At 45.2% G+C, this 11,502-nt stretch overlaps 1 protein-coding gene across 1 annotated transcript; it reads left to right on the top strand.

The window, feature by feature from the left end:
• Positions 1-8,580: 8,580 nt before the first annotated feature.
• Positions 8,581-11,300, top strand: LOC123506150. The gene is made up of 2 exons (XM_045258066.1): positions 8,581-9,029; positions 10,963-11,300. Exons 1-2 carry the CDS (start codon positions 8,581-8,583, stop codon positions 11,015-11,017), a joined length of 504 nt encoding a protein of 167 aa, XP_045114001.1. The 3' UTR covers positions 11,018-11,300.
• Positions 11,301-11,502: the final 202 nt, after the last annotated feature.

The raw sequence follows: 11,502 nt of genomic DNA, 5'->3' as shown, positions 1-11,502 counted from the left end.
ATACGAAACCTGCTTCGAGACATCCCGGAGCAAGAGCGAGACTGGCCCGCATACAGGAACACTTAACCTCTTCAATACTAGGACACATTTTTACCATGAGATTTGTGTACGATTAGATAATTTTATTTACATTAGGAATGCTCTATGGAGATCAAGAGATTAATGGCCACAGTCTTCACTATGCTAATCACCCACATGAGTCTCTGAAGCTGTATAAAATCACCGAGTAGTAAGCAGAATGAATATGGAAACGCGTCACGATACTCGAGGTTAACACTTCAATATAATTCCAAAGCAATTACGTGTTTTACTTGGCCAATACAGGAATGAAACTGCATTAAAAAAATCTATTCATACGTAAATCAAAGAAGTGGATCACATATTAAAAGTAAAGGGTGAAAGCTTCGGACGCTTCCTTAACTCACTCACCGCTACTGTTTTCAAAGGCCACGGAGATGATTAGCAAGTTCTTCACATATGTTTCTCTTGTTGATAATATAGAATTTTTTTTTTTTAATGTCATTTAAATCGTACAAAAGCCCATAAAAACCATCGTAACATGAACTAGAGCCTTCTGAAATGATGGAGGTATACTGCGCAAAGTGTTTCAGAATACGAGCCTGTATCGAAATGTCACATAACAACAACAACGACACACACACACACACACACACACACACACTTCTTATTCCTGTCTTTTCACACCCGCTTCTTTTCTAATTTGTGAGTGAATGAATGGGTTGATGGACAAACAGGGTGAAACGAAGAATTGGAGTAAAATGTATTGAAATAACGAAGGAAAGAAGCGTTAAAAAGACAAGAAGTATAAACAGACACAAAGAAGCAATGAATCATACAAGAACCCCACCAAAACTCGCCTGGTTAGGTAAGAATACAGAGCGACAAACATAACATATACATAATACAACGCCAGCTATCTACGCGCTCCTTTCCCTTCATCTGTCAACACCTCCACGCCTTGAGGGAACCCAATACACATAAGTTGCCAGAATTCTTAACACCCGATAGTATACACACACACACACACACACACACATACCAACATTCACCGTTTCTCAGGAATCCATCAATGTCCTGACGCAGAGAAAGGAAGGAAGGAAGGAAGGAAGGAAAAGGAAGGAGAAGGAAGGAAATGCCACTATTCATCACCTTCTTTGTTTCTCCTCTCTATCTATGAATCTCGTACCACCAGCACCACCACCAGCATCACCACTACCAGCATCACCATCATCGTCATCGCTACACCTCGCGCCATAAATCAAGGGTGTTATTAGCTCATGGATCATCGTTGTCAAAGTTGCGAGGCGTTGCTTAAAATCTCTTTGGCGGTGAGTTGTGGAAGGCAGCGCGGCGGGCGGCATTACCTCGCGTCCACAACCTAAAGGAGCTTTTAAGTTTAGCTGGCTCATTTATCATCCAGCTTGTCATCATTTGCGGTTCCCGAGAATTGCAAGTGTTTTTTGGTCTTGTGTTCTCTCTCTCTCTCTCTCTCTCTCTCTAGGTTTGTGGGGTACTTCCTTCATAACCTTTCTTTTATCTTCCCCCCTCTTCCGTATTTCCTTCCTTCCTCCCCTCCTTCCTTCGTTTCTTCGTTTTTTCTTGTCGTGAGCAAGGTAACTCTCTATTTACCACTTAACTAATTTCCCACCCCCCTCTCTCTCTCTCTCTTGTAGTAGTAGTAGTAGTAGAACTATACCACCAGCACCACCACTACTATACATTTACAGTATCATGTGACGGAGGGACGCTGTAAGTCGTTTATGCAAAGTCCTAAGGGTATTTCGTTGACTTTTCCTGCTTTACATCTCCCGTCTGAGCACCACTGCATGTACGTATACATATCGCGCCGCCGGGTGAGCAATGTTGGCGCGGGCTGCAGTTGTAATGTTAAGCGCTTATACTATTATCCCTGTTCCCCCAGCGCTTGTTTTTCCCTGACACGAGGCTTGGCGAGGAAAAAGAGGAACTGCGCGACGGGGACTGCAAATCAAGTGCGTCCTGTTTTAATTACATGAAGCGACACCAGATGGAGTGCATGCGGTGCTGCCCCCTCTCATTGCCAGGCTAAAAGTTGACTCGTGACACTGCCCAGGTTTGTCTTGTTTCGTCTCTTGTATTCAGATGTGTTAGTGTGTGAGGGTTAGTGTGAAGGTTAACGGAGGGTAAATACACGAAGAGCTGAAGCCACTGGGGGTACGATAGTTTGATAAATTATTCTAACACCCTTCAGTACCAGGACCCGTTTCTATATTCATTCTAGTTACTGTTTGGTGATTTTATACAGGTTCAAAACTTATGTGGGGATCAAAATAGTGAAGACTGTCCTTAAATCTTCTGATCTCCGTTATATTCAGATATGTTAGTGTGAAGCTTAACATAAGATAAATACACGAAGAGTTGTCATTGTTGTGTGTGACAATTTATCTCCATATTGTATAGCAGAATTATCATCACTCGTCACTGTAATTACTATGAGCCTATCATCACCCTTACTAAACTATCATTATCATCACTACAATGACCACTTACTACCACAACCACAGGCAACACCAATCATCATTATCCTCACCATAGTTATCACTTATTATCAGTCACCACAACACCATTACCAACACCACCATTACTCATCAAAATCCTCGCCACCACCACCACCACCACTACACCATCACCACCACCACCAGTACAACCAGCAACAACCTTAGTACGCACCTGGCATCTAGCCCTTAATTCCCTCTAAATTAAGTGACACCCCTGCGTAAGATAACATACGTTTAATTAAATGTTTGGCTAAAATAACGAACGAGGAATGTGTGGCAGGGAGGAAGAGGAAGAGGAAGAGGAAGAAGAGAAAGAAGAGGAGGAGGAGGAGGAGGAGGAGGAGGAGGAGGAGGAGGAGGAGGGCTAAGGTGGTGAAGTAACTTTAATAAGCTAATGTATCGCTGCAGTTAAGCATGTGTTTAATCTAGACTAATTAATCCCCATTTAGATTTAATCCCTTTCTTTTCTGGAGACAACGGCAACAACTCGTCCCAGTGCTGAGATATTGAGGTCCTTGTGTGTGTGTGTGTGTGTGTGTGTGTGTGTGTGTGTGTGTGTGTGTGTGTGTGTTTATGTAAGAAGTAAAACTGGCAAAAGGCAATAAAAAAAAGGCTTACTTAATTACCAATCCCCTTGCAGGTCAAAGGGTCAGCCGAAATAAAGGGATAAATGTCTTGAAACCTCCCTCTTGATAGAAAACAAGTCATAGGAAGATGGAAATACAGAAACAGGTAGGGTGTGTGCGTGTGCATGTGCGTGCATGTGTTCAAACTCTTGGTAATTACGAGTTGACAAGCATGGGAGGCAGTCGTTAACAAGCCAGGGAGCGATTCAGCAAACTTCCACCTAAACTCTAACGATTAACTTGATTCTGAGTCAACTCGAATACTTTCACATGAAGCAGCGATGGACGAGAGGCGGACCCAGACACGCAGACAGACTGACACTTACCTGACATGGAATCTGGGTCTGTCTGCTTAGCATGATGGGGATAAAAGATAGAAAAGAAGAGAAAACAGGAAAAAAATAACAATTGACTTTTGACAAATTGGTATATGCCTTGGGAAGTCGATTTTTGTACTCTCTCTCTCTCTCTCTCTCTCTCTCTCTCTCTCTCTCTCTCTCTCTCTCTCTCTCTCTCTCTCTCTCTCTCTCCAAAAATATTTAGAATGGCAAGACACAGCGGGACATGTCTGCCATCAGAAACAATTTGACACAGGTGTAAGCCATTAAGGAACACGCACACACAAACAAACACACACACACACACACACACACACACACACACACACACACTTTCATAATCACAAAACAACCCAAGTATCACCATCAGTTTTGTTTCTTCCCTATTGTTGCGTTTCTCAGTGAGTGTCGCTTCTTTAGTCTCAATACATCACTGGTGGCCGCTGCGAGACCCGGCCAGGAGTCCCCGCGGTGCACTACATAGCCTGTGTCGTGATGTATTGCAATGAAACGTGCGTCAGACGGTGGTGTTTCGCAGCGAGCGCCTCACCCAGAAGAACGGGCAACAAATTACTCTTCTCACACAAATTGTAGCGATGAGGAGAGGGAAGTGAAGAGAGGAAAGGATACAGGGTACAATTATCTCATTTACCTCTATCGTTAGATTCAGAAGACTCTAAACTGGCAAATGAAAAAGAAAGGGAAGGATACAACAGTGCAGGATACAATAACCATTTCTCGCTGCAGTCAGATAGAGTAAATGCTAAAGAACTGGTAAAGGTAATGACGAAGAGGGGAATGGATACAATGATCTTATTTCCCGCTACAGTTAAACACAGGATAGTCTAACCTCTTCAATACCATGACACGTCTTCATATTTATTCTTGTTATCATTTGGCGATTTTATACAACTTCAAAAACTCATGAGGGAATCAGAAATAGTTAAGAATCTGGACCATTAATCTTCTGACCTCCATAGACCCTCATTAATGTAAATAAAATCATCCAATCACATCCAAAACTCATGGTAAAAATGATTCCCAGTAATGAAAGGGTTAAGAATATGAATGTAATGAGAGGAACATGCATTTCCTCACGAGTGCTCACTGCCTCAGAACGAACACACGGAATCCTGCACAGAGTGAAAATGAATGTTATCTTCCCCTTTGTGTACTGGGACAGACCCTATTCAGAAACGCTTCCCTCTCTCACCGCGACCATTTTCAAAGACTACAGAAACGTTTAGCCAAGTTCTGAAGAGTATTTGTCCTATTGATAATGCAGGAAACTTGTTAACATGTTACTAGAATTACAGAAGCATCCTTAAAAACCCGTGTCACTTCAACTAGAGCCCTTTGAAAATTGTGAAGGCGCGGCGCGGAAGTGTTTCAGAGTATGGGCCAGAATACGTCGCGGAACAATCATCGAGGTCCTGCGGAGGAGAGTATCGGAAAGTAGTTCCAGGCCGGGGGAAGGCTGCACGCGGCCCTAACACGCCGCCGCTGCATTCTCCACTGAGAGGGCGAGAGAGAGGGAATCGAATCGACAAAAATCGCATCATGGGGTCATTCAGGGCCAACAGAAATGGGGCACAAAAAAGGCGAGTGGCTGATATTACTCGCCCTGGTACTGAGATAAAGAAAATGGAATATCACCCCCAGCTCGTTTTTCAATGAGGGTAAACTCCGCTTGTTGTTGCTTTTTTTTTGCTGATTTTTTCCTTTTATTTTCTTATCCTCTCCTTCCCCTGAGCGTTTTCTTCCAGATTTTCGTTTGTTTTTCCTTCCCTGGCCGTGTACAGCGTGTCGAGTCCATTGTTTCCCGTCCTCAGTCATCGCTTAACCATTATTCCAGTGTTTGTTCCTTGTTTTCGCTCTCTCCCACTCTACCCCTCTCTCACTCTCTCTTCCTCTCCTGTTCCATCTCTTGCTCTTGTTCCTTTTCTCCTGCTTCAACTCTTGGTCTTATTCTTTCTACTACTTTTATCCTCCTCCTCCTCCTCCTTCTGCCTCAACTGTTGGTATTACTTTCTTTTGCTACTTTTCTTACTCCCAGCCCTCCTCTGCAGCCTTGCTAGGAGATGACACACACGTCTTCATTTGGTACCTGGCAAAACCATTAACACTAACACGCTGCCTCTATCTTTCTCTCTGTCTCTCCAGTCTTTCCCTGCCACCTCGCCGACATCTGGTGCTCCTGTCCCCCCCCTCTCTCTCTCTCTCTCTGTTTAAGTATTCCGTTTGTATGATATGCGCTAAAGATGGATGAGTTGTGTGGATGAGGTACTGGAGGGAATTTGGTGCGTGGCTCAATGGTTTCTTTTGTTCCTTGAGTGCTTGTTGTAAGGACGCACTACAGTTAATAGTCCCGTTCACCAATTAAATTCCTACTTGTGACTTGCCTTTCTTTGCCCTTCTTTCAAGACGGACTTTGCCCTCTTACGGTCAGTTTTGTTTTGGTTCTCTCGATCAATCATAAAAGTATGTTTTCTTATTTGTTTTCACACATTTGTCTCCTTCCGTGACTTTCTTTACAGTTCTGCTACTCGTATTGATCCATTAATCTATCTTAATCTTGAAAAAACGCCCCCTTACCTATTAACCCCTTCAGTACCAGGACATGTTTTCATATTCATTCTACTTACTATTTATTGATTTTCTACTGCTTCAGAAACTCATGTGGGGGATTAAAATGGTGAAAACTGTGGCCATTAATTTTATGACTTCCATAGACCCTACCTAATGTCAAAATGGTCTAATCGTACACAAATCTCAAGGTAAAAAATGCGTCCCAGTACACACACACACACAACCATATCCCTTTCCCTTTCTTATCTCTCCCCCTCTCTCACGTACTGTTCCCCCAGTATTCCCCGCCCCAGACAGCGATAACCAGCAATTAGCGCTTCTCGACAGCCAATGACTCGCTAGATAATTAAGGAAGGAGGACAAAGGAACGCACAATTGTCCAAGGAAACCAGGTGCGAAGGAAGAAAAGGAGGAAGAACAAAGAGAAGTGAAAAAAAGAAAAAGAAAACATGAGGAGGAGCGAGGAGGAAACTTGGAAATGCTGAGAAAACATGAAAAAAAAATACGAAAGTGATAAGAGATAGAAAGAGAGAGAGAGAGAGAGAGAGAGAGAGAGAGAGAGAGAGAGAGAGAGAGAGAGAGAGAGAGAGAGAGAGAGAGAGAGAGAGAGAGAGAGAGAGAGAGAGCAGGTGTAGTATGGGAACGACGACTACGAGGAAGAGGAGGTGGAAGAGGAAGAAGAGGAGAAAAGCCGAGCAGAAGGTACATATCCTAAAGGAGGAGGAAAGGACCGATAAAAAGGAGAGGAGGAGGAGGAGGAGGAGGAGGAGGAGGAGGAGGAGGAGGAGGAGGCTCAGAAACAGACGTCACAGGAGAAACAGTCGCACTTTCTCGAATCCCGGGCACTCTCTAATCATTTCAGGCCGCGCGTGCCAAACAAACAGAAAGAAAAGAAAGAAAAAAGGAAAAAGAAAAGAACTGAAAAAACAAAAACATGAAAAAAGATCAAACGTTCTCTTTCTTTCCCCACACACACACACACACACACACACACACACACACACACACACACGGAAAGGCGAGGAGAACAAAGCCTTCCTGCAGATCCTTCGAGCCTGGCAGGAAACACACTAGCGACTCAAGGGAACAGGAAAAAACATTTAATTCTCTCAGGAAAACAGGATAGCGGGCGCTGGCGGAGAAGTAGCAGCACCTCACCTCTTCCCGCCTCGCCTCCCGTTGCCTCGCCTCTTCCCGGCACCACCCGGGCTCAACAAAGAGTTTACAGTCAACGGGGAGCGAGAAATTCACAGTTAAGATATACTGAAGCCGGGTGCCCAGCGGCTGGTGGACGGCAAAAAGGGGTCACCTCACTGGAGAAGAAATGCAGTCGGCTAACACAGCACTAGCAACGGATTCAGAACTGCCGCCTGGAGGAGGAGGAGGAGGAGGAGGAGGAGGAGGAGGAGGAGGAGGAAGAGGAAGAAGAAGAGGAAGAAGAGGAGGAGGAGATAGAGGAGGAGGAGAAGGAAAAGATGTGGGAGGCTGAAAGTGGATATATATTCCTACCTACCCTTTCCCTGCCATCTCTTCTTCCTAGTATTCCCTCCCCCCTATCCTCTCTCTCTCTCTCTCTCTCTCTCTCTCTCTCTCTCTCTCTCTGTACAGGAAACTCAGGCTTTTACTGTTCTGGTCTAGTTACTCTCAAGTGGCCTTCTCTCCTTCCATCACTTCAAGTTCTCTCCCTTTTCTCCCTCTCTCTCCATCACTTTCAGTCCACCTTCCTCCCTTCCTCCCTCCTTTCCTCTCTCCCTCAACCCGTCCCTCCCTCCACTTCCAGTCCTTTCTTTATAGTCTCTCTTGCTCCATCACTACCAGGTCCTCTCTCTCCCCACTCTTCTGTCACTCCTGTAATTAGATCCCTGTGGCATGCTAATCATTCACCTCTTCATCTGTCTCACCTCCTTAATGGATTTGGGCATTGAAGTGACGCGGCGCTCGTGACTGATTCGTGTTTTCCAGCATAGCAAGAGGAAGCTTTCTTATTCAACCTCCTAATTGAGTATCTGGGAATATTGGCAATGGTTTTGTGTTTGTCTAGTTACGTCATGCATTTCTTAGCTCTTAGGAGTAGATAAGAGGTTAACTCCTTCAGTACCATGACATGTTTTCATATACACCCTGCTCACTATTTGGCGATTTCATACAACTTCAGGAAATTATGTGGGGATTAAAATAGTGTAAACTCTGGCGATTAATCTTCTGACCTCCATAGACCCTTCCTAATGTAAATGAAATGGTTTAATCACACACAAAACTCAAGGTAAAAATGTGTTTCAGTATTGAAGGGTTAAGAATGTAAGGATATAGTGAAAGGTGCAAAGAAATGGTTTTAGTAGAGATGAAAAGGAGGAAGGATTAAGGCAGGTCGTTGTTTTTCTGTTTTATTTTCTCTCTCTCTCTCTCTCTCTCTCTCTCTCTCTCTCTCTCTCTCTCTCTCTCTCTCTCTCTCTCTGTGTGTGTCAGGACATGCGTGTATACATAAAAACAAACACAAGTCGGAAGAAACAACAGAAACCATTATGCATCGACAGACACACAATACACAACACACGGGCCGCAGACGCGACAGACGGCCAGACATGCAGGGTTCCTCACTCACTCCCTCACTCCCTCCCTGCGCCGCTCTGGGTCACTATTACTTCTGTTGGGGGTCGCAGCGGGATCAACTCTATTTTCTCGACCAACATCTGGAAAGGAACATCCCGCTATCCGGCAAACAGCTACACAAGTTTTCTCATTTCTTCAGCGGAGAACTTTGACGAATTCTCCAGAGAGGCCTCCTCCTGCTGGTCCCGCGTCCCGCCCTGCGTCCCGCCCCTCTGTCTGCTCAAACACTGCGTCAGGGCGGGATGGCACGGAAGGGGCGGCTCTCTCAGGCACGAGGTCTGCGACTGGAGCGGGGACAGGAATGAATTGTGAGTGACCAGGCCAAGGTAGTGTTTTGTAAGTAACCGTCTTTAATATTCATACGTAGCGGCGAAAACGCACACACACACACACACACACACACACACACACACACACACACACACACACACACACACACACACACACACACACACACACACACACAAGAAGCTCTTAGCGTAACCTTGGTGCTCTCAGCGTGAACATCAAGAGAGCAGCAACAACAACAGTAGTAGAAACGGTAGTAGTATCATCGGTAGTAGCAGCAGTAGCAGCAGCAGCAGATTCCCAACTTGACCTTGTGTTACTGAGTGTTTCCCCGGTGAAGGAGTGGGTTCCCAGCGGCCGCCTCGCTCCCCACTTAACAAACAGACATTCTACCGCCTTCATTTCCCAACAGACTGATGGTTTCGACTCGACCTCCCACAGCGAGGCACCGACGCTCAATTTCGGCTGACAAAGGCAGGTTGCCCCGGGAGGAAGGCGTCGCTGGGTGAGGATGGAGGGGGACTGAGGGTGGGGAGCGTGATGGCCACACACCGACGCCCTGACAGCTCTCAGCCAGACAGTCGGACAGCCGCCGCAGCCATGTCACTATCCTCAGCTTGTCTTACGATTAATATAATGGCTTTCACCTTAGTCGTCATCCAGCTTGCCTTGCCTGCCTTGTCTCACACACCTCAGGGTTACGTAATGAAGTAAACACACAATCACACAGTCAGTTCTAAAAGGAAGATACAGTTTTCAAGAGGGCAAGATTTTTCAGGATGTGTCTTATTTAACAACATACGTCTTAGTTAATAATACGGACCTCACGGGTATAAAGTTTTCCTGAACACTTTCCAAACATACAGGACAGAACGAAATACGCAACACACACACACACACACACACACACACACACACACACACACAATAATATTAAAGGAATGAAATCAGTTGCAGGTGACAGGACGAAATGGTCGTTTTCTGTAGATTTTCTTTAGTTGAGGGAGACTTTTCTAATCCTTCCTTCCTCTGTCTATTTCCAATTCACAAACTCTCCCCTTCTATCCGTCTATTGTTCACTATCCTTCTTCCTCTATTCATTATCACTTTTCTTTCTCACCAATCCATTTATTCTTCATCTTCCTTCATCTACTCATTCGCCACTTATCCATCTGCAAGTAGTAAAGCATTGTGTATTACCTAAGTTTTCGTGTATATCTTTGGGTCAAGCGAGAGTGGACAGTGTGGCTCGGATATGAAGTATTCAGGGACACAGGGAAGCAAGGGGGTGGGGTGTGTCAGCTGCGGGGCGTCCCTCTGTTGTCTTCAGCCCTCAGTCCACAGCATGTTGACAAATATAAACAAAAGACAAGAGTTTATTACTTCGCTTTGGTTTCAATCGCCTTCACTACAAGTCTCTCTCTCTCTCTCTCTCTCTCTCTCTCTCTCTCTCTCTCTCTCTCTCTCTCTCTCTCTAAGGACATTATGAGTTTAAGAAATAAGCTTCTTCATTTTGACTTTCAAGATAAATATGACTGAGATTACAGAAATAAGCAATGCACTGAGAAAGAGAGAGAGAGAGAGAGAGAGAGAGAGAGAGAGAGAGAGAGAGAGAGAGAGAGAGAGAGAGAGAGAGAATGCCGTCACCACCACCTGCCTCGCCGGGATCCAATGGGAGGACTTCCAGAAGTCTGGGAGAAAATATTAGAGAAGAGGACATGCGCGGGGCAGAGCTGGGAGGGAGGGAGAGAGGGAGAACTGAGGGAGAATGAAGGGAGGGGGAGGGGGTTGGCTGGGGGGCGCTGCAATAGGAAGATAAGAAAAGATGCAAAAAGGCTTCATCTGCAGAAACGGGTACGCCAATGTCAGAGCGGAAGGGAGATGTAAAAGTAGAATGGCAGAGGTTGTTCCTGATATATCTGGCGCCCGTAAGAATACGCTCCATTCTTTCAGGGTGAAGTTATCGCTCGGTGCTGGTGCAGATGGCATGTTGGGACTGACATCTTGAAGACACGGCCAGACTTACAGATAAATAACAGCTAAGAGTCACCAAGTACATCTGTGCCTCGCCCGCCCGGCCGTGTAAAATCGCTATTTGAAATCAACAACGGGGAAAAAAGATGAATCATTTTACGAAAGAACATAACTGGTCCATGTACCGCGAGCCGCAAACATTGCAGGAGAGGTACAAAGTGGGTGAAAAAGGAGCGGACTTGCACGGAAAATAAAATAAATTTCTTTACTGAATCAGTTAATCAATTTCCACTTGCCGAGAGATGGCAAAAAACTGGCGCTATAGGGATGGAGGGGAGAGGGGAGAGGGAAGGGGGGGAGAGGGGAGAGGGAGGAGGTTAGAGGAGAGGGGAGAAGGAGTATTGACGTGGAATCATGTGAGGCTCGTCTTTACAAAAAGGCGACAAGTGACGTAGAAAAAAAGGGATATCCCATAGAAATAAAATGACGTCTTACCGATATTGTCTGGTGCAGAAATAG

Source organism: Portunus trituberculatus, chromosome 19, assembly GCF_017591435.1.
Source record: "Portunus trituberculatus isolate SZX2019 chromosome 19, ASM1759143v1, whole genome shotgun sequence".
Classification (NCBI taxonomy): domain Eukaryota; kingdom Metazoa; phylum Arthropoda; class Malacostraca; order Decapoda; family Portunidae; genus Portunus; species Portunus trituberculatus.
This window is presented reverse-complemented; position numbering and strand designations above follow the sequence as displayed.